General features: G+C 32.3%; 2 protein-coding genes across 5 annotated transcripts; both read left to right on the forward strand.

The window, feature by feature from the left end:
* The first annotated feature begins 4,551 nt into the window (after nt 1-4,551).
* LOC140881043 (OVARIAN TUMOR DOMAIN-containing deubiquitinating enzyme 6-like) lies at nt 4,552-9,256 on the forward strand. 4 transcript variants are annotated; one of them, XM_073286021.1, is made up of 10 exons: nt 4,552-4,711; nt 5,034-5,095; nt 5,298-6,275; nt 6,492-6,653; nt 6,892-6,969; nt 7,853-7,931; nt 8,020-8,165; nt 8,340-8,405; nt 8,479-8,653; nt 8,828-9,256. In XM_073286021.1, the coding sequence occupies exons 3-10, from the start codon at nt 5,577-5,579 to the stop codon at nt 9,049-9,051; spliced, it is 1,629 nt and encodes a 542-aa protein (XP_073142122.1). In that variant the 5' UTR covers nt 4,552-4,711; nt 5,034-5,095; nt 5,298-5,576; the 3' UTR covers nt 9,052-9,256. The 4 variants fall into 4 exon arrangements, with proteins under 4 accessions (XP_073142122.1, XP_073142125.1, XP_073142123.1 ...); XM_073286024.1 differs by having other exon boundaries at nt 5,393-6,275; XM_073286022.1 differs by lacking the exon at nt 5,034-5,095.
* A 512-nt stretch (nt 9,257-9,768) lies between these two features.
* Nucleotides 9,769-15,362, forward strand: LOC140880387 (mRNA-decapping enzyme-like protein). The gene is made up of 8 exons (XM_073284758.1): nt 9,769-10,027; nt 10,135-10,175; nt 10,330-10,379; nt 11,435-11,579; nt 12,279-12,335; nt 13,575-13,701; nt 14,588-15,064; nt 15,148-15,362. Exons 1-8 carry the CDS (start codon nt 9,869-9,871, stop codon nt 15,202-15,204), a joined length of 1,113 nt encoding a protein of 370 aa, XP_073140859.1. The 5' UTR covers nt 9,769-9,868; the 3' UTR covers nt 15,205-15,362.
* The last annotated feature ends 8,200 nt before the right edge of the window (nt 15,363-23,562 follow it).

A 23,562-nucleotide genomic window follows, 5' to 3' on the forward strand; every position in this document is an offset into this window, starting at 1 on the left:
TAAGAAAAAGTCATTAAAATGGCTTAACTTTGAATAAAAAGGACTCCTAAAATTATATAAAGTTAAATACTTAAAATTTTGAGATAATAAAACTCAAAATAATATTTTAAGGCTCTAAAAAGGCTCATAAAATAATTTGGATGGAAAGTTGTCATCTCGTCCGTCCACGGTCCCGTCTACGCAATCAAATAATTAAATATCCTAATTATGCAGGCGGATTTACGTAATTAAAAATACCGGGTGTTACAACCCTAGTTTTTTTAAAAAAAATTTATTTTAAAATTTTACTTCTCCAAAAAAGCCTTTTATATTTCCTTAATCACCGCCATGTCCTCTACTTATTAATCATTAAATATTTTCAAAAAAATGAATTTCAAAGAATATCAATTTTCCTAAATTAAAATATGAATTTTTTTTATTTTTTTGTCATATAGGTTTAATATTTATGATAAAATTTTTAAACTATTTTAAATAACATTATAGTATTAGACCATTTTTTTATAATTTTGACAATAAAAAAATCTTATAATGTCAAACACATCATCTTTAGTTAGTTAAAATAAGTTAATCCAAACACTTTAACAATTTATTTTAACAGTTCATCGTGTATTTGTATTTTTATGCTTTTTTTAAAAATATTACTATGTTGTCATTATAATTACTGAAATAAAATTTATGAACTTCCGATTTCTCGTGATCAATTTTGGCTATGTTTGTTGCTGGGTTCGTAGGTGCATCGGTTGGTTGACTGAAAATCAAGGAATTTGAAGTTGCAAGAATGCGGAGGGGTTAAGTTTCGTAATTTAGAAATATTTAATTTAATTAGTTACATTACTTTACATTCTTCTATAATTTTTTTGATCAACGGATATACCAATTGCTGCAAGGACATTTTTTTTAAAATTATATATGTTGATTGACACCGTAATTTTTTCTTATCACAACAATTTCTGTGAGACGGTTTCATAGTTCAAATTTATGATATTTCTTACGGGTCAAATATTTTAGACGAATTTTGGGTCGCGCATAAAAAAAATATTATTTTTTATGTCAAATATTTTATTTTGTACTATAAATATGAACAAGATTGACACATTTTACGGATAAAAATCCAATAGACCGTATCATAATAGATTTACTATTTATTAATTGATGTAAACATATAAAATGATGCTTGTAATGTTATTTTGTGTTACTTGTATGTATCTCGGCTCAAAGATTGTGTTAACTATTTTAGCATATATAATGTTAATTTTCCCCCCTTTTACTAAATAATGTTTTTACGTATTTATTTAGTTTCAAAAAATAAATTTCGTATTTATTTTGTAATTATAAAATATTTATAATATTAATTCTTATGTGGTTTCATATCATCATATTAAGAGTGTGTTTGACTAAGTTTATTAAAAACAACTTATATAGAGCCCGTTTGGATTTTGTAGAGATTTTTTAAAATAAGTGCTTTTAAAAGCTACAATTTTTGGCTTTTAAAAAAGCTCTAATTTTGACTTTAAAAAGTGCTTATTTAAGCACTTTTTTGGTCAACCAAACACCTTGTTAACTGAAAAGCACTTAAAAAAGTGCTTTTTTGGTCTGGCTTTTGAAACCAAACGGGACCATAATCTTTAAGAGTTTATAAGCTGGTTTAGGAGTGTATAAGGTGTCACGATTTATTTTAAAAATAAGTTGTTAAAGTGTTTGAATGAACTTATTTTAAACATATTAAAGATGTTGATGTGTCTGACATTATAAGATATTTTTATTGTCAAAATTAATTACAAAAAATGATATAATACTATGAATGTTATTTAAAAATTGTTTTAAATTTTATCATAAATATTAAAACTATATTACAAAAAAATAAAAATATTTCATATTTTAATTTAGAAAATTGATATTATTTGGAAATTTCGTTTTAAAAAAATATTTAATATTTAATAAGTGAAGAATATGGCAGGAATTTATGGAAATATAGAAGGTTATTTTGGCGAAGTATAATTTTAAAATAAAATCTTTTTTTAAAAAAACTAGGGTCATCCTATTTTTTTTTTTTTAAATAAAAATAGCTTATAAGCTGTCAAACAACTTATTTTGACCGCTTATAAGTTATTTGACTAAATTATTGTCAAACAAATTATAACAGTTTATAAGCTCCAAAACAGTTTATAAGCTCAGCCACACACCCTCTAAGACGTAAACAAGTACTTTAAAAATAAATATATTACTATGAAAACAATATATAATATATTTATTGTTAGACGTAACTTTTAATTGACTTGTTTTGATTATTTTGGTATGTAGATATTATTTAGATTATTAGGTGTTTTGGTTTGTTTGGATTAGTAATGATTAGTTGTTGATGATAAATATTTTTATCTTGGTATTATCATGTGATACATGATAAAAAATAATCTTATGTTTTTACTGATCTTTATAACAATCTATTATGTGCATTAGTATGTATAATAGCTGAGAAAGTGTCATGGAGTAAGTTATCAAGAGTTTAAGGGAATATAAATTTGATATTGATAAGTATGAATATAAAATCTTGTGAATCTATCTCTTGAAACAGACCGATGAGATATCTGCAAAATGTTCAACTATATTATGAGCATAATATATCATTGAGGATGTCGGGGGTTTTTTAGATGAAAAAAAACATGTTGTGTTATACTAAGTGTTTCGACATCCTCTGAGATAAGTAAAGATAAGTACCACGAAAATACATTTTGAGTTGTGGCCACAAGCTTGATCGTGGTACAAGCTTACAAGTGAAGGTTGTGATTCATTCTTCTAGAGAGGAAGGTGATGTTCTCAGAAGAGAACGGTCCGCGACGTTGAAGGAATTTCAAGTAAAGCGGATCAAAGACAATTGATGCTCGCCAAATGAATTTGCTCATTTCATTAAGGCGTCATGAATAAGAGGGAGTCTTGTATGCTTTGAATAAGTCATTTAGTTGATTGTAACACTTTTTATACTTTAGTGAATTCATTTGACATCTGGACGTGACATTGTAGATATTTCGACCGAACTACATTAAAATCTTGTGTCGTTATTTTTTTTATTCCGATGCTTGCTTATCCTAGAAATAACGCCAATAAAAACACAAACTATAAATTAAACACGAGTTTCATTTACATTACATGTAACATATGTGCACTCATGGACGGATCCAAGAATTAGAGTTAAGGAAGACTTGAACATAATATAATAAATTATATATTATTACCATAAAATATAAAAAAAATTATATACAATATTTTTGAAACTCATTTGATAATTTTATGAATTTAGACTTTAGTGTAATATGACAAATGACAATAAATACGATTTTTTTTCCAATCCACATAATTTATTTTGATCAAGCATTGAATAATTGATCAAAACTAAAAAAAAAATAATTAAATTTTCATTATTTAAGAATTACGATTTTTAACTCTAGTTCAATCATGAAAATTCTTATTTTTTTGTATATATTTGTATCACACAAACTTAAAATATTTAAAATTAATCTAAAACAAATAGATTTCGTATGTGTGTACTCAAGATTTGAGAGACCAAAATCATGAGAGTTTTTTTTACCAAAAAATTTCAGAGAAACGATGCTTATATTATAAATGTAAAAATTTTACAACATTATTAATCATTTAAAGGTGTGCATATATATATATGCATTAGAGATTAGAGTATTGACCTATTGATGGAAATCTTGTACAAACCAAAAATACTAATAGACCTTACATGAATTTGTTTTTTATTCAATTATTCACACGAACATTTTGAATAAAAAAAACAGCAAGAGATTTTCTTTGTGTAGTTTATAATTACCCGACTATATCAATATAGTCGAGATTTTAAGTAAGTTGGAATTCCGACAATAGAAATATGGGGGTAAAAACTAGAAAATCTATGGATTTTGGCTATCCATATTTTATTTATTTATTATCTATTTAAGCGTCATTTAAATTTTTAACTTGTGATTGCGACAAAACTGGAAGCATATAAAATACGTGTAACGATAAAATAATTTTTTTTTTTGTGTTCATACACGTATAACTTGATAATCTTGCCAAAAAAAGAAAAAGAAAAAGAAATTAATATTTTAAATATCATAATTTGTTTTTTCACGATGTAGGAATTCAAAGACGCTGTCATTCGGAATGCACTAGATAAACCTCTAGAACAACAACATAATAATTTGTACAACACGTTAATCAAATAAACCATATCAGATAAACTATGTGTGATAGACGTAGATTTAAATTTAAATATCATAATTGTTGGAGTTTATTCAAATGGGATTCCTAATCATAGACTTGATGTATTTTGGTTTTATATATATATATATTTTGGGGGAAAAAGTAAAAAGGAAAAATGAAAAACAAAGGAGGGGAAATAAGAATCACAGCTTTTTGTTGCAATGCTCCACCGATCCCATCCGCCCACACGTGTAACTAACCGGTCTTTGACACGTGGAAAAGAGGAAGAAATTAAAAAAAATAATAATAATAATTTGACAGTCACGTGGCCTTTTTCCCCTCCATCGAAACTCAGACTGCGATTTTCTCTCCAAAACTTTCCCATTTCTCTATACACACACTCTCCCGTATACATACATATATGTATCTCCTTGGCCCACGCCGGGGGTTTTTCTTTGCCGTCTTGTATCGCCGCCTCCAAAGTTAAAGCCCTGCATACTGCTCCATTCAGGTGATTCGGGGGGTTTACTGGATTCCGGTCAACTCTCATGTCGCCTTTTTACTGAATTTTTTCATTTCATTCGATTCGATTCTTAGGTTTTGTGTGTGTTTGTAGGCGTCTGCCTTATGGTTGATGTTTTACTTTTATTGAATTTGCTGATTCTTCTCCGGGATTATAGAATCTTGAACTCTGTTTTACTTGCGGGAAAGCTCTTTCTTTTTTTCTTTTTTTTTTTAAACTTTGATTTGGATGTCTATATTCTTGCATCTGTTTCGCGTCTGATGTTTCAGTTTTTGTGAAAAATTTGTGACTTTTTTCAATTTTAATGTAGCGCCATGGGAATCCGCCCGATATCTTTCTAAGATTTCGTTTTCTTGGTTATCATTTCTGAAGGTATGCTGTTTATTGTCAAGCTTGAGAATTGGTAATCACAATTTAAAATTTTTGCTGATGTTTTTTTCTGGGCTTTTAGTTTATAGATAGATTTTGGCCTTCCTTTACTCTTTTTGTTTATATGGCATATGTTATTTTTCTTGTCTGTAATTTGCACTTTTGAGATTGTCGAGTTAAGTTTGTAATGGGAGCTTTATCACAGGTAAATTCCGGTTATTAATCTCAGATAGAGTTTAGTTGTTCAAGATTAAAAGATTAAGAATTCAAGGTCTCATGAGAATTGTTAGGGGAATGCAGAAATTATTTCAGGAGTCTCAGATAGTAGAGGGAGGTGTGAAGAACAAATCACTCAGTCAAGGTGTTGGTGTGGCTGCCCCCAAGGCCAGAACACGTGGCAAATTGAAACCCACAATTTTCTATCTCTAATTTGGGTGGAAGTAGAGGAATAAACTGCCCACGCGGAATTCGAATTAGGGCAATAATGACTCGTATTTTAGTCCAGCGAGGTTCTTCTGGCTCGTCATCTAACCAGAACAGACCATCAACTTCCGTCCCTGTGCCTGGTCCCTTGTCTACTTCAGCTTCACTGCAGGAGCAGGTCATTAGTTCTACACCGGTTGCTCCAGCTCTGAAAGATGATGATTTGGTGGAAGGGCAAGATAAGATTGTACTGGAAGAGTCAGCAGAGTCCTGTGACATTTGTGACGGCGAAAACAAGGAAAAGAAAAGTGAAAATCTGTCTCCACGTAGTTTGAACCCTGTTCTGAATGAAAATTCGGAAAATATTGCCAACAATCGTGAGATTTGCCGTGTTGATGATTCTGTGGGTTCTGGGAAGATGTTAAAAGGGTCCAACGAAGATGCGGTCACAGAAGGAAAAACTGATGCAACAACTGGAGGTTCTTTCCAGATGGTTTCTCGTAGTCTGTATCCACCTCCACCTCCCGGCCCACCCCCGAGGTCTTCTTCTGGAAACTTTAATTCTTGGATATATGCATCTAGTGATTCAAATGCTGTGCGGATAGGCTCGTCTAGGGGAGGAGCAGGTCGGCCTGGTGTGTCAAGCGTGTCATCTCCAACTGAGTCTCGTCCATCTTCTCCTCGATCTCATTGTGAGGGTGAAGGGTATAATAGCTCTGATGAGCAGCACACATGCTTTAGTTCCTCTTATGATAATGCAGTGAGTTTGCCCTGGTTTCATTTATTTTCTATATAGTTGTAAACTTTATTGTCTTTGGTTTATTCAGTTTATTAAAAGAATATTGCATAACTTGTTTTTCCCCCTAAATATTTACGAAGAATCAAGTAAATTATTCTTATGTTAAAAACCTTGTTGCGGAGTTAGTTTTGTTGTAGATCGGTGCTGTATAAGGGAAGTTTGTCATATTTATTGCAGGAGAGAGAGCACCAGTTTGAGACTGAATTAAGACGGGTTAAAGGGTTGGAAGTGAGAAAAATGCTGGAGGATGGAAATTGTCTTTTTCGTGCTGTTGCCGATCAAGTATATGGTGATTCTGAACAGTATGATTTGGTTAGGCAGATGTGCATTGACTACATGGTATGAGATAAGTAAAATTGGCTATAACTGTCAAAAATGTTTTTTTGTATATTAACTTTGTTCTTTCCCCTACAAGTAGGAATTTAAATTTTCATCTTATTTATCTTTTGCATTAAAAAAACATCTTGATATATATTTTGCATTTAAAAAATGGCTGCATAAAATTCATGTATTTTTAAGAGGGCATTCTTTCCTTGTACTTGAAGTTCCTCCAATAAAAAATTTCTTTTTTTTTCAGGAGCGAGAAAGAGATCACTTCTCTCAGTTTATCACAGAAGGTTTCACTACCTACTGTAAGAGGAAGAGAAGAAATGAGGTAAACAGAACTGAAGCTTCTTAAAAAACTGTCATGTCAGGACTTCAAGAAAACGTTTTGGCTGCTAAATTTGTAATCCATCTGGTTTTCTTTTTAAGAAATATTGCTAGTCAATCTCGTCATATGTTATTGGTCACGCAACATCGAGAGGCCAAACCCAAATTAAGAGGGAGTTGATGGATTGTAAGCTTGCACTTGTATTGATTAGGATTGAAGTGACGAGCAGGATTGCTTGTTTATTTGAAATTTTTGTTGAGACTGTGATATTAGTAATTATGGTCTTAGTTTTAATTATCAAAATCGATAAAAGATTGTGAAAGATAAACACAAGAATACACAAGATTTAGAACATCCATGTGTCAAATACCTAAAATATTTTTAAATAATAATTAGGTTTCACATATATATTAATATGTAGGTATGAGGATTGTCAGATTTCAGTTGTGTGCAAACAATGAATTTGCTTTTGTTTCCTTGTTTAAATTACTGACCATATGGTTGGAAGCAATCATACTTGTTTGACTACTGAGAAAAAGGGAGTGGGGAACGGATTCTTGAATTAGAATGAAAATTGAATATCTCACCTGCTCTCTGTCATTTATGGTACGGTGAATCTGCAGTCTTAAGTTTCACGTCATACATGTGGCATGTTGTGCTTTTATCATGGATCATAGTCCTCAGGCATCCTGGTGGTTGTTGAACTGCTTTTAGCAAAGTTTGTTAATAAGAAGCCTCCACTTGTGTTTTCCATCACCATGTTTTCTCACTTCCGAACAAGCGGAGATTTAAAGGGAAGAGTAGTATCAGGCTGAGAGTCGTTATTTAAGACTTTATAGTTCTTTCCGGTCATTATACTTATTATGTACATTTATATTTTTTGCAGGTTTACGGAAACAATATGGAAATTCAAGCTCTGTCCGAAATGTACAATCGGCCTATCCACATATATTCTTACAGCACAGGTGTTTTACCTGTATAAGATTGTTCTTTACAGCATTCACTTGTCCCTTCTGGTCTTTCTTCCATTTGAATGACATAATCTTTTGATAGAACCCATTAACATATTCCATGGAAGCTATAATACGGACACGCCCCCAATACGGCTGAGTTACCATCGTGGAAACCACTATAACTCCCTTGTTGATCCACGTCGGCTGAACATTGGTGCTGGACTTGGATTTAGCAGTCTGCAGGGGGTGAGAGTGCATATTAATGCAAATCTTTTTTAGCATAGGATTTGATTGAATCCATCTAGTGAACACTGATATTTGTTGTTGTTCTTTAGGTTCGTATTAAAGCGTGTTATGACCCTTGTCGTTATGTTCTTCGGGATATATTTTTTATTAACAATATTTTGGTTTATATGACAGGATAACATTGACAAGGATCAGGTCAAAGCAGCTATCAAAGCTCAGCAGGATCAACAGATTGATAATGTAAGTTTATTTCCTGTTTGCAAAACAAAGGATGTAATGTATGCCAACCAAGATGAAAGGCTTGCTTTGTTAGGCACTCGTAGCAGAGGGACGCTTCTACTCAGATCTTGAGCTCACCGAACAAGAAATTGAACGAATGGTGATGGAAACTTCCAGGGCCGAGTATCTTTCAGATAACAAGTTCAAGCAACTGCTACCTCATAAGGAATCATCAACTTCTAGAGCTGAACCATCATCTTCTGCAGCTAGTAAGAATTCCATTATACCTATCCATCTACCATTCGTTGTAACCATGATTCTCTAGCTGCTATCCTTGCAGCTAATGTTAGTTCATCAAGATGCAATACTGCTGTAAATTTTTATTTCACCCGTCACGGAATTACACACTTCACTCGGTTGTTTTTCATCTTTTTGAATTTCAGGGTCATTCTCAGGAAGTGACGCACAGCAGCAGGAAGTGGGGCTCAAGTTTGGCTTGCCAGGCTCCGTCCAAAATGACAGCTTGCAGATTATGTTGTCTATGGGATTCAGCTATTTGCAGGTGATCGAAGCTTACAGTATTTTCGGGGATGATGTTGACTCGATGGTCTGTTACTTGATCGAAACCAGCAGCAGTGGAAGATGGAAAGGCAAGGCTACCAAATGATGAAAATCTGCGGACTCTCGACACATCCAATTTCATCGACTACACTACCACTTTGTAGATTTTAACCTTTGCTGTCTGAATACGAGGAAACTCAATAAATGGGCATTTGAATTTTCACATTTCTTACTTCACGCGTATAATTTTGTGGATGTATCTCAAGCTAATATTTGTCTTCAATTCTCTCGAGATGTTTCAAGATCCAAGAATTTCGAGAAACAACCAAATGAAGTTTGAGCTGTTTTCTTCATAAAATCGTTTCTACTTTGAACTAAATTAATCAATGCCTAATCAATCAACAATAGCAGAATTTTGGAACCATGACGTTTTTTTGTATGTTAGAGATATTTAGGAATTTTTTTTTATTTTTATTTTTTTAACTCAGATTTATTGGGTCACTAAGAAAGAAAAGGATTTCCATTTCTATAAATCTTCCGATTGGATTACAAAATATTTAAATATCATGTGAAAATTTTTCGGTAGATTTATAAATTTTTGAACAGATTTTTTGTGAGAGAGGCTTATCGAATAATATAGATAAAATTGAGTTATGAGACAATTTTTATACGAGTTTTTAGGAAACGTTCAAATATTTGATAACATTGGTTGTGGCAAACAGAAGGGCAATGTAGGGAATATGCACGACATAATCCTTGTCAATAGCAAAAAAAGGCTGCCCACACAGTCCGTCGGGTTTATATGTATCTCTTGGGGAAACTATTGAGATCAGGAAGCTGCTTAAATTCTACTCTCCCAGAGGGTTTCTCTGTCTACACACACGTATAGTAAGAAAAGAGTGGGGGAGAAAGCGCCTTAATCCATGTCTCAAAACGGGAGATTGACGCCGAATCTAGATGAGAAGAGCACCAAGGTCTTGAATCTGACGGTGCTGCAGAGAATCGATCCCTTCGTCGAGGAAATTCTCATCACTGCCGCTCACGTCACCTTCTACGAATTCAACATCGATACCAGCCAATGGGTATGCGTGCATAGATGTGTGTGTGTGAATTTTCGCGTTATCGATTGGGTTTGATTTCTTTGGGTGGGTAGTGATGCTGATTAGTCCTTTATTTTGGCTTTTATTAGAGTCGGAAGGATGTGGAAGGTTCTCTCTTTGTGGTTAAAAGGTGAGGGCTTGATTGGGCTTCTGAAGACTTTAGCTTTTTCGTTTATTTTATTGAGATAGAAGAAGATATTGGTTATTTGGTGAATTTTTAACTTCAGAATATTGTTTTGTGGCTGGGGTGGTGAAATATGTGAATTTTTTTTTATTTGCTTCAGGAATACTCAACCACGTTTCCAGTTTATAGTCATGAATAGGCGGAATACCGGTATGTCTCTCAACTCTTCTTATTCTGATTTTCTCTTAAAACGTGAGACCTGTGACATTGATGACGTATTGTTGCTTTTTGATTGCCGAACATTGTCATTGCTTGGCCACAATTACATTATAGATCAGCTTAATATTGTCTAAAACGTTAAAAATTTGACAATGTTGAGATACTTGAATCTTGTCTTTAGTTTCATTCTGATCATGATACTCGAAGAACACTAAAATCTACACTAAAGTGTGGTTTTGTTCATGGTTGGTAGACCATGCTAGATGTGGTGGGATCTTTTAAGCAGGTCCGTCTGGACTCTGGATCAATTGATTGTCTCGTTCTCTTCATGTGAGGGATGCCCGTTATTAAATGCACTATACATATCTACAGTTGGTCTTAAGTATAACTTCACACATGGTCTTCTTTTATATTTTCTTTTGGTTGGGTATGAAGCGTGATCCAAATTGTTTTGGTAGTGATATCATGTACTGAGGAGGGCATTATTTCGAAATATCAGCAGCATGTTAGACCACACAGATTCATTTTACATCACATTGCTGTAAAAAATATGCATTATGCACAGTGTCATAATTGGAATTTGGATAGAGTGCTTAAAAAAATACGCACTATGTTAGTCAATTTGGAAAATATTCTACAACCTGAAAAACTCACTAATAGAAGGCATAAAGATCAGGCGAATGATGAAAAAGGCGTGTGGGATATCTTCCTTGAAGAACCTCTGAGGCTGCAAGTTTTAAGTTGCTTCATTCTTAATTATTGAAAAGTAAAAAGTTTCAGGAAAAGGAAAGCGATTGGCGCTTACTGTTAGGTGAAATATTTGGAATAAGATGACATAAGATCATCAAGCATCTGCATAACAAGTCTCACCTTTTTTAATCTTCCAAAGGTTGGGATATCCACTTATCTTCAAATATGTTGCATGAGTTATTAGGTTAACATTGTTAATGTGTCAGAGAAGCATCTCATGCTGCAGTTTATTACTTAATGTGACACCTATATTTGTCCATCTATATTTGAGATCTATCATCTCTTTTTGTAATCAGATAATCTGGTTGAGAATCTCTTGGGAGATTTTGAGTATGAAGTGCAGGTTCCATATCTATTATATCGAAATGCTTCGCAAGAGGTAAATGGAATATGGTTTTACAATGCTCGTGAGTGTGAAGAAGTTGCAAATCTATTTAACAGGTGGGTATATAATAATAATAAAGTGTAATTCCTATTCGTCTTTTCTTATTTGTCCTCACAAGATAATTTGGTAAGTGGCCTGAATTTTAATGAGCTTATGGACCCCTATAGATGCAGCTGATTGATCTTTTGGTGGTTTTCTGTATTTTTTGAAAAAAAATTTCTTGTTATTTTGTGCATGATTGGCAAGAAACTGATAGTTGTCACTGGAATAAGTGAATCAAATGGGCTGGAATGATACGAATACTTAAAGATTTGCTGCCATATAATCAATTCTAGGGTGCCATTGATATTGGCAGTTTATATTCATTGAATGCCCATAGGTGGGTTAGTGATTCCTGCAAATATTTAAATTATCTACAAAATGCCTGATAAGAATTAGAGTAGTGCCCTTGTGCAACATGGTCCATGTCGCAAAATTCTTTTGTGCGAGAGTTTTTTTTGGCTCCTGGGTGAAATTATGGGTTGATTATAAGAGGAATACTGCCTCTTTAGGGGTTCATCACCTGTTCCCGTGTAAAATTCTCCATTTACATTTCTATGGTAGCATTGATGAGGGAAAACGGTAGAAGTAATGTTTAAAGTTTATTTTTCGTTTGTTTTTGCTAGAAATTTGATGGTTTCTTTTATTCTTGTCTTTTTTGTCTGCGTTGTTGCAAGTTGTGATTCTGGTACTTAATCCCATGGTTTTATGATTAGGATACTCAATGCATATTCCAAGGTGCCTACGAAGTCTAAGGTTTCCTCTAGTAAAAGGTAATTGTCTGTTTATTTTTATTTAGTTTATGGATACACTTGAATTTGAGGGAACCAAATTTTATGTAGTTCAAAAACCTGTGTGGTCACTAAATATCCAATTGAATTTTTTGAACAGAACTACAATTATGATCTGTTTATACAACTGGGTTGTTATTGAGTCTGGCTTATTCCCTATGGTTGGCACAATACCATCTTTGGATCTGCTTAACAAAGGAGTAATTTATGTTGAAAGTTAATTCTGGGACTGTGACAAGACTCTTAACAGGATCATGTATTCTATTCATTGGGGCTTCTATTTACTTCCATCCCGTCCCAGTCCATTCCTAATTTTCACCTCAATTATGACTTTCTGCTGAACTCCTTTTTGTGAGTAATATACCAGAATTTCATTGGTAGAAATGAAATGTTTCGGTCTTATTACTACTTACAAGGATATAAAACACCAATAAATATGAAAGGTTTAATACTTTACTTCAACTAAATAAGAGGTTGCAGGAGAATTTTTTTTCAAACCTGAGAAGCCCAGGACAGGCTGCTTTGAAATATGTGAAGTGGAGATTTTTGTGCGTGCTAAAATTTTTTGGGGCGAATGAAGGAAATGAACTAGGGGGAGGTCCTTTCTGGCATTATTGAGAAGGTTAAATGATATAATAGGGTTGGGTTCTGGGTTCAGGGTTCTGTTGAAAGGAACAGTCATTTTCTTGAATCTAAATTAGGGAATGCTTGCAAAAGATTATGATTTGTAGTAGGGATTAAATTTATAGATTATGAAGAAGTGGAAAAAAAAATCAAAAGTGAGTAATGTTTGTAAATAAAGTGAAAAACCAAAAATCAAAAGTAGTGTTTCGTAAGTAAGTGATTCTAGTGCTAACTTTTTACCAGAATCACTTTTGTAGTAGTGAAATCAGCATCCTACCGGCTTTTGGATTTCAATTAAATTGAGTAGAAAGTACTAACTCGGAATCTGGGTTTAAGAAACGCACAAATCTGATTTTTTTGAGCCAAAGCCAAGAAATTTTTTTTAAGTGATTGCAAGCACTCCCTTAATTTTTATCAAGGGTTTCAAATCTTGGTAGTGCTTTAACGTCTGAAATCTTTTGTTTGGATCATTGTGTTGTATGCCTTGAGAGTGGTGTTCTATCTTGTGAATCTACTCTTGAACTTTTTAGTATCTGGAATCAAATAGCATGTTTTGTTCATTGAAAAAGAAATATAAAACGGTATTGTTTGTTGCAGTGAGTTTGAAGAACTGGAAGCAGTTCCAACACTTTCTGTAATGGATGGCCCTCTAGAGCCATCAGCTTCGACCACCTCCAATTTTAATGATGTCCCTGATGATCCTTCCTTTGTAAACTTCTTCAGTGTATGATTTTTCTCCTTTTTAAATTTTCTAATGTTTGCTGATTTTTTGTAGATGGCTATATGAGCAAATGAACATTTCAAGTCAGATACTTGAACTGCTATTAAAGTTTGTGTTGCATTCATTCTTCTCGTGGTGCATCTATTTGAACTTAATTGTCTACATTTTTGGAACTAGAAGGCTGTCATTGCAAAAGTTTCAAACAAAATTGTGCAATTCAGCTGGTTTTGTGCTTCCTGGTTTGATCGAGGAGTTGAGAAATGCTTCTTTGTTAAAAAAATCCGAGGGTCATTCACATCAAAAGTTACCAATAAAATATATTAGTTTATGTGGCTTTGTGCTTTTTGTTGCGATTGACAAATGAAAGTTGCATTTTTCCATCCAATGTGTCTAGACACTCACGAACATGGGAGAGAACCTGGAAAACATTAATTCTAGTTCTCGGGCTTATCGTTATTTGTGAGCTTTTAGTTCTCAATGATCTTTGGTCTATTATGAAGTACATTAAGATCTCTAATCAGGGTCATGTTTTCTGAAGTTCTCATAAAATTTCAAAGTTCATTTCCTACTTTTTTTTTTATTTTGGCTAGATCCGCATCTATCTATATTTAAATGAGCAATTATACTAATAAGTTGGCAAGAAGCCAGTCAATTGTATGATAGGGATAGTATAAGTTGACCAACCTTAAACTCTTGAGGAGTGGACTCGTGCTGGAAAATTTGAGATTTGTCATTCTTTTGTTTCGAGTCGTGCTGGGACTAGTGTTCAATTTCAATTTGATTCATTCTAATTTCTTAGCAGACTGTTTACGACTCTTGCATCAGTAATATAATCATTTGGCATGACATAAACTTGACAAGCTAAAGTTAAAACTTAAATGTTTTGCAGACTGCTATGAATGTTGGACCCGCTTCAAATGCAGCAATATCTGGGCAGCCATACCATTCCTCAGTACCTGTGATTACTACCTCTCGTCCACAAGTTGTTGCTCTGCCCACTATAGCAACTGCTCAGGCTCCCTCTGCCTTGTCTACTTCTACTCCTATATTGTCGATTCTGGACTCGTCTGAAGCCAATGCCACAATGAAGCGTTCAACCGACCTCGTGAAGCCATCATCATTTTTTGGCCCACCACCTTCTTCTCCTCAACTTATTATCATGCCTCCGGTTTCTTCAGCTATACCTACTGCACCTCCATTGAATCCCCCTACTAATCTACAACGACCTTATGGGGTGCCTCTACTCCAGCCATTTCCACCACCAACTCCACCGTCGTCCCTGACTCCAGCTCCTCTTCCTACACCAAATTATGGGCCTACTATAAGCAGAGAAAAAGTCCAGGAAGCACTTCAAATGCTTGTTCAGGTATTCAAATCTCGATAGCTTTTCCTTCAATTTTCATCATTAAACGTCATTTTTACCTATTCTGCGTCCATTTGCGTGTACAGGACAATCAATTTATAGACATGGTTTACCGAGCAGTGCTGAATGCTCATCAGACATGAGAATAGTTTGGAAAATATGTGGTGAATCGTTTCCTACTTTATACCTTTTGGTGAGAAAATATTCGTAGGTTTCTGTCAAATGACGTTGTGTACTTGACCTCCTGTATAATGTTTGTGTTAATTTTTTAGTTGATTTCAATTTCAAGAATGGTTCAATATGCTTGTATTTTGTTGGTTTGTTGGGCTATGGAAGAGGTCATCGTTTACAGTTTTACTAAATACCTTGGTTGCTATCACAATAGTACACCTTCTTGATTTTTGTTGATGAAATTTAATCTTGAACCAAGAAAAAACATATAAAATTAACTACTAAAATTTTAGCATCATGTTAATTTTATTCCATTGTACTCGTCAAATCGAGGCATGCATTTATTAATGGATTGCATAGATTTCCTCCAACATGCGTCGGTACCCAAGCCAGCTATGGCTGGAGTGCAAAACCTGCTGCGGCCATGTAGGTAAGCGGAAGAAACCCGAATACTGTCTTAACGAAACGCAAGTTCGACACGAGGCCCTTGGCCGGAAGTGCTGCATCGCAGCTTGAGAGTGGCGTCAGAACAAATAATCGGCAATTGGAGACGATTGAATTGACGGTTGCGTTGGGTCGAGGGATCAACACCACCAAATACGCCCCGTTTGAGTTGGTTGTCCCGTTCACTGGTGCCAACGCCACCACATCTACCGAGCATGCAACCTGCAAGGCGGCGTCTGCGGGCAAAATGGGTGTTAAGCTTGTAGCATGCGCCATGTATATACAATTGCAAGGGTTTTTGTATTTATTCTCTATATGGGAATTTTTATACTAAAATAAAAAAAAGAGGATTTTATTTTCAAGATGAGATTAATCATAATGCAATATTCTGCTAGTATATAAAAACAGACGTGAGGGGACTGACTTGCAAACACTGGAGTGGCACTTGCATTGGGGCCGAGAGTGACATTGCCATTTGTGGTGCAATACAGAGTTCCATTGACATGTATTATTCCAATTGTACTTTGGGCATCTGCAAAACATGTTGATAGTATTGCAAGTAAGAGGAAAATCAAGACATTTTTAATGGCCATATTGTAAAGAAATTGGGAACAAGTTGGTGCTTTGAATTTGCTTAGCTTTTTTTTTTTTTTAATATGGATTGCAAAAATTTATGTTTTAATTTATAGATTCGAATTTCTTCGCTTTTTGGTCTAATTCTTGAGTATAATGAAATGATCTCGATCAAAGTACGACCCACGGATCGCATTATTGCGGTCAGTCAAAGCACGCAATTTTGATGGAGGTGAAAGACATCAAGACTATAGTGTTAATGTTCATTCCCATTATCTTAAATGCATAATATTAAACTATATGCATAATATCGAACATAGTTTATTTTTATTTTCGAAATCATTAAATCAATAAGGAATAAATTTTTGAATATTAAAAAAATATTGATGAATGATGATGATAAACTTTATAATTACACATCCAAATCGTAAGTTCTATCACGATTGAAATATATTTATATATTCTCTTCGATATTTAAACATGTATTATTTTTAATAATCAACTCTTTCTGGGTAATAATAGACTTTTCACATATGGCATGTAAATCCATCCTTCAATTTTTTGTTCGGATTGAAACACAGCATTTTTTACCAAGTCAAAATTATTCGAAAATAATTTTTGTGCCAAATTTTCCAACTTTCTGGAGACTTTATACGGTCATATGCCTCAATGTCAGAAGTCAAAAGTCTAAGGGGGAATTGCTGTAAAATCCCCGATAGCAAATATAAATGTTCTCTCAGTCTCTATGTCAATGAAATTGTTTTTATACTCTATGACATAACCTATGTATTTGTTTCAACTCCCTAATGTTAATTTTTACCATTTTGCCCTTCTTCTCTCTCCAATCATACTTCAACCTTCTTCTTCCCTCGTATTCTTCCAACAAAATTCTTCATTTCAGGTACTTAATTTTTATTTTTTTTTTAAAAAAACTCATTGTAGAAATCTAAGCAAATTTTCACACATAATTCCTCTATTACCTTCAATTTTTTTTTTTTTTTGCTCTTCTTGTAATGGTGATTATTCAATCAAGAAGACCAAATTTTTTTAGAGTTTATAAAACTGGATCGGAGTTGGATTTCTTCCAACCTTGTGAGTGGGAATTACAGAAATCGCAGGCTAAATCTTTTATTTTGCCGCTGCTACATCGTCAATCATTCTCCTTCCCTTTTTTTTTTTTTTTTTTTTCATTTTCTGCTTTTTTCTATATTTAATTTATTGCCTACTCTATTTTTGAACGCCGGAAGGTTTTTGATTTTTAAAATTGGAAGTTGGAAGATATATTTTGTTTATGATCGGAATTAATTTTTAACATAAACTTATACATAATTTGTCAAAAATAAATTAACTTGTGCGTGAACCTACGATATAATTGAATGAAGATATAACGAAATTTGGTGGCAAAATAATAATTTACAATGCATAAACTTGTAAGCTATTGATGATGATCTTAAGAATAAAATTGAAATTTTGTGGTATAATATTGACACTTTGAAGACAAAATATTTAGATGATGGTCTTGAAGCTTCAAATTTTGTGGTAATCAAGCATCTTGTCATACCACGAACAAAATGCCATTTCTTACATAAACCGCCAAGTTTTTGATTTTTAGCATTGATTATTAATTTCTGGTCATTTTTCATATTCACAACCGTTAAGGCCTCAAATGACTAATCAACAGAAAATTTTAATAAAATTAGAATTTAGTGAAATTAATCTGGAAAACACACTCTATGACAACCAACATTAAACTTTATTGGAGGACAAATTATTATTCATAAGTCATGCAAATTTTTTGCTTTTTGCTTTTTATTTTTTAGACGAGGATTTACTTGTTTGATCAGGGAGTCTGACATAATACATGAATAACAAGAGCACACATGTGACCTAATTCAGCATAAATTATTTTACTTATCAGGATAAAATTTTGGACTACTAATATCGACCTTGCAAATGAAAATAAATTAGGTTCAAATTTTCTTGGATTCGGAATCATTTTATATTAATTTGGAACAATCTTGGACATTTGTGACACAAATAGAGAAGTAATTGGATATGAGAGACTCATTCTTTGCACCAATGCGAAGATGTAATATTTTGGTGCATAACACTTAATTATGATGTCGATGATGATTTTTCATTGTCGTAAGAGTTTTTGCTAATGTCATGTGCACTACTTTGACAAATGTGAAAGATGAATGCATAGTTCATTATTGAATGAGATCACATATGATGATATTATTCATTGTACAATGATTACAATTGCATAACTAGATATCATTATAAACTTTAAAAATTATTAAATACAATATTTAGACATTGATTATTTTAATTAGTAAGATGAAACTTATATTTGAATTCCACTATTAAAATAACATGTCTGATCATGTTGTTTGGCACAACACATGAACAATAAGAGTACAAATGTGGCATTATTCAGCATAAATTGTTTTACTTATCGGGATAAAATTTTAGACCATCAAGACCAACCTTGCCAAGTGAAAATAAATTAGGATCAAATTGTCCCGGATTCGGAATCATTCCACGTTAATTTGGAACAATCTCGAACATTTACGGCATAAACAAAGAAACAATTGGGTATGAGAGAGACTCATTCTCTGCACTCACACACGAAGATGTTATGATTTTGTGCATAACACATATTATAATATTTATAATAAGTTTTCATTGTCATATGAATTGTCGTCAAATCACATTGGTGTTGGTCATACAATATCATGTGCACTACTTTGACAAATATAGAGGATGAATGCATTGTTCATTATTAAATGAGATCACATATATATGGTGATATTATTCATTGTACAATGACTATAATTGCATAACTAGATGTCATTATAAAGTTTATAAATTATTAAATATAATATTTAGACATGATTAGCTTAATTAGTAAGATAAAAATTATATTTGAACTCCACTATTAAAAGAGCATGTCTGATCATGTTGTTTGGCACAAAACATGAACAATAAGAGTACAAATGTGGGATAATTTATCATGAATTGTTCTACTTACCAGGATGAAATTTTAGGTCACCAAGACCAACCTTTTCAAGTGAAAATAAATTAGGATCAAATTTTCTAGGATTCGGAATCATTCTATATTAATTTAGAACAATCTCGAACATTTAGGGCATAAATAAAGAAATAATTGGGTATGAAAGAGACTCATTATCTCTACAGACACACGAAGATGTTATGATTTTGTGCATAATGCATATTATAATGTTTATAATAAGTTTTCATTGTCATATGAATTGTCGTCAAATCACATTGGTGTTGGTCATATAATATCATGTGCATTACTTTGACAAATATAGAAGATGAATGCATTGTTCATTATTGAATGAGATCACATACATATATGGTGATATTATTCATTGTACAATGACTATAATTGTATAACTAGATGTCATTATAAAATTTATAAATTATTAAATATAATATTAGACATGATTATCTTAATTAGTAAGATGAAAATTATATTTGAACTCCACTATTAAAAGAGCATGTCTGATCATGTTGTTTGGCACAATACATGAACAATAAGAGTACAAATGTGGCATAATTCATCATGAATTGTTCTACTTATCAGGATAAAATTTTAGGTCACCAAGACCAACCTTTCCAAGTGAAAATAAATTAGGATCAAACTTTTCAGGATTCGGAATCATTCTACATTAATTTAGAACAATCTCGAACATTTAGTGCATAAATGAAGAAACAATTGAGTATGAGAGAAACTCATTATCTCTACAGACATACGAAGATGTTATGATTTTGTGCATAATGCATATTATAATGTTTATAATAAGTTTTCATTGTCGTATGAATTGTCGTCAAATTACATTGGTGTTGGTCATGTAATATCATGTGTACTACTTTGGCAATTGTTTAAGATGAATGCAGTGTTCATTATTGAATGGGATCATATATGGTGATATTATTCATTGTACAATGACTACAATTGCAAAACTATATGTCATTATAAACTTTAAAATTTGTTAAATATAATATTTAGACATTGATTAGCTTAATTAGTAAGATGAAACATATATTTGACGTCCACTATTAAAAGAGAATGTATGATCATATTGTTTGGCACAACACATAAACAATAAGAGTACAAATACGACATAATTCAGCATAAATTATTCTACTTATCGGGATAAAATTTTAGCCACCAAGACCAACCTTGCCAAGTGAAAATAAATTAGGATCAAATTGTCCAGGATTCAGAATCATTTCATATTAATTTGGAAAAATCTCGAATATTTACGGCATAAACAAAGAAACAATTGGGTATGAGAGAGACTCATTCTCTGCACACACAAGAAGATTTTATTTATGTTTTTATTGTCGAATGAATTGTCGTTCAAGTACATTTGCACGCCTATCATGGGGTCTAGCACAACACATTAACAAAAAGAATATACATGGGGCCTAATTCTGTATAAATTGTTATATTTGCTGGGATAAAAGAGACTACCACTTAGTACCAAATTCGTCAATTAGTACCAAATTAATACTAATTAGTAAATATCAATTAGTATACCTGAAATTTAAATTTTATAACAAATTCTGTATTCGAATAATAGTTTGACTATTGATACATGTATATCAACTTGTCATTCATAAATGAACCAATAAAAGAATTTTTGAAACAACAAAATTTCATAAACATATTGCATCTAATTCCTACAACCTCAATAAAAAATAGCATGTACCAAAATCTAACATAATATATTACTCATGTGTCTAGCATCATTCTCAACCACAACAATAAATTCTAGCAACAAAAAGTCTAAATAAACCATAATTACAAAATAATTTTACTTGATAGATAAAAATGATTCCCAACAAATAGTTTCTCTACTGTCTTGATAATCTCTGGATCTCTGATAGTACCATCATAATCAATCTTAGTCTTTTTTATATGTGTCATGAATATCCTGTCTCACCAACATCTTGTCTTTTCACACGTTGCAGTAGTCTAACTCTACCCTATAATCTCTTTGCAAGTTGCTCTGAATAGTAGAAGGATTATAAGAGATCTCACATCTCAATTTTTATTTCACCACATTCGCGATCTAATATGTATCAGCTCTACGATTTCATTTGCTATATAGCTTTTTTCAACGCATGTATCCAATTTGTGATCCTTAATTGTGTGTCTTGCTCATGAACACTTATCAATTTAATATAAAATTAAAAATATCAATAAGAAACAATAATTATAAAATCTCATATACAAGGTACATAATGTAAATAATATTAGTACTAAAACATTGATCAAATATACAAAACAATAATATCAAAACATAGTTTCAATCTTAATATATGTAACATAAACCGTGATTAAAAAAAAACTCAATATGACGACACACACACACAGATATATTACCTCTAAAAAAAAATGTTGAGATGTTAATGTTTGCTCTCTGCCCTCAATTCGATCATTGTGAGTTTCATTCACATATAAAGATTAATCATAATAAGAAAATTATCGTCATCTTTAGAAATACGAGCATCTTATGATGTTGTGCTATGTATTGCATAATCATGAATTCCAAAGAAATATCTGCACGTATTCTGTCGAGGCTCAAAAATATATCTATCAAAATACACTCATATATTATATATTGAGATCACAAACATATGCTTTTTGTATTTATAACAACAAAAAAATGCAAGGTTGTAAGAACCACTTACATATTTTATTTTCAACATAATCAATAAAAACATAACATTCAATTCAATAAGATAAAAAATAAAGATCGTGACTTTATTCATAACTCATTCTGCAACAACAAATATCACAAACTCACACTTTTAAATAGCAGATTCGAATACTATAAAGACTTTCCATATAATCTTTATAATTCAGTACTAAACTATAAAAATTGGCAACAAAATTGTTATAATCAAGAACAATAACAAATTTCAGATAATCAATCTATACTAGTTGAGATGAACCGCAAACCCACTGGAAACGTAAAACCTAAATATTGGCCATCAAATCTGTATAATTCAAATGATGTACGAAACTTCAACATAACAACTACACAATAAACACAAACCTCAAAAAATCACTCAATTGAAAAAGATTAAAAAAAGAAACAATCATCAAGATGAAATTACATCTATTTTTTTTAAAATTTTCCAGCAATAAAAAAATAAATAATACCTCGAAGTTGTTGTTTGGATGTCGGTTATTCACAAAGATTTTTAAAATCCGATGCCTCTTCACTTTAAACTCCTTTCGCCTCATTTTTTGGCACCAAAATTCGACGCAAATTTATAGATCGTTGCTGGTTTAGCCATGAAGGGTCAAGTAGAATGAGGTTGGGGAGACGGAAGATTGGAAGGAGAGAGAATTGTATTAAAAAAATATTTATTGTTCAATTGGGCATTGATGAGTTTCAATAACATTTGAGGACAATTTAGTAGTTTCAGCTCAATTAGGGAGCTCAAATAATTGTCAGTGTTTTGTCAGGGAGTTGGAAAAAAAGAATTCTGATGCAGGGACTGACAACAAAGTTCAAGTTTCTATAAGGGATTTATTGACCATTTCCCAAAAGTCTAACACATGATATCATTAGTTAAAAAATAAAAATAATAATAATAATAATAATAGGAAAACTTTCGAAAATTAGTAATTTAGTCTTGTATGTTGCTTTTTTTTTTTTTTTAAATATTGGATGTTGTCATGTTTTGGAAAAATTACAGTAAATTGAATTTTGTTTTGGAATTCATCGTGTGTGGTCGGAAATTGAAAGAGCTGCTGAGTTTTGTTTAGTTGGTATAAAATGTTGTTGACATGACATCTATTAATTATCATGTGACATAAGTTCGGTTATATATAAGCAAAATTAACTTTAAAAAACCTAAAATATAAAAGAAATTTCTTTTGGACTTTATTATTTAAGATGGACAGAATACGATTTGGATCCAAGATTTTGGGGTCAACTGCTTCAATTAAGTTTTTGTTTGCATCAAGTTTTGTTTGATTCACATTATTTTATTTTATATGTAGATTTGTTATAATTAATTTTGCTATGTGGGACTCAACTTATGCCACATCATAATTAATAGGGGTCAGGTAAGCGACATATTATGCTAACTAAGTAAAACCCGGCAACTCTCTAGAGTTCCTGCGACACGGGATGAAATAAAAAAACAAATCTAATTTATTGTACTTTTTTTCAAAACATTATTGATAGGATCGGGTTTGGGGGGTGATCGATTATGTAAATCGATTTGCACTGTAGCAGTTGACCCCTTAATCTTCAAAA

The sequence above is a fragment of the Henckelia pumila genome, chromosome 2, assembly GCF_033568475.1.
Source record: "Henckelia pumila isolate YLH828 chromosome 2, ASM3356847v2, whole genome shotgun sequence".
Taxonomy (NCBI): domain Eukaryota; kingdom Viridiplantae; phylum Streptophyta; class Magnoliopsida; order Lamiales; family Gesneriaceae; genus Henckelia; species Henckelia pumila.

Bases quoted from the DNA above. Each gene is read 5' to 3' on its own strand.
- LOC140880387 (XM_073284758.1), top strand. From the start codon at position 9,869: ATGTCTCAAAACGGGAGATTGACGCCGAATCTAGATGAGAAGAGCACC. The intron at 10,380-11,434 runs GTATGTCTCTCA...TTTTGTAATCAG, and splicing joins CATGAATAGGCGGAATACCG to ATAATCTGGTTGAGAATCTC. The intron at 13,702-14,587 runs GTATGATTTTTC...AATGTTTTGCAG, and splicing joins CCTTTGTAAACTTCTTCAGT to ACTGCTATGAATGTTGGACC.
- LOC140881043 (XM_073286021.1), top strand. From the start codon at position 5,577: ATGACTCGTATTTTAGTCCAGCGAGGTTCTTCTGGCTCGTCATCTAAC. The intron at 8,166-8,339 runs GTGAGAGTGCAT...TTTATATGACAG, and splicing joins GATTTAGCAGTCTGCAGGGG to GATAACATTGACAAGGATCA. The intron at 8,406-8,478 runs GTAAGTTTATTT...TTGCTTTGTTAG, and splicing joins AGGATCAACAGATTGATAAT to GCACTCGTAGCAGAGGGACG.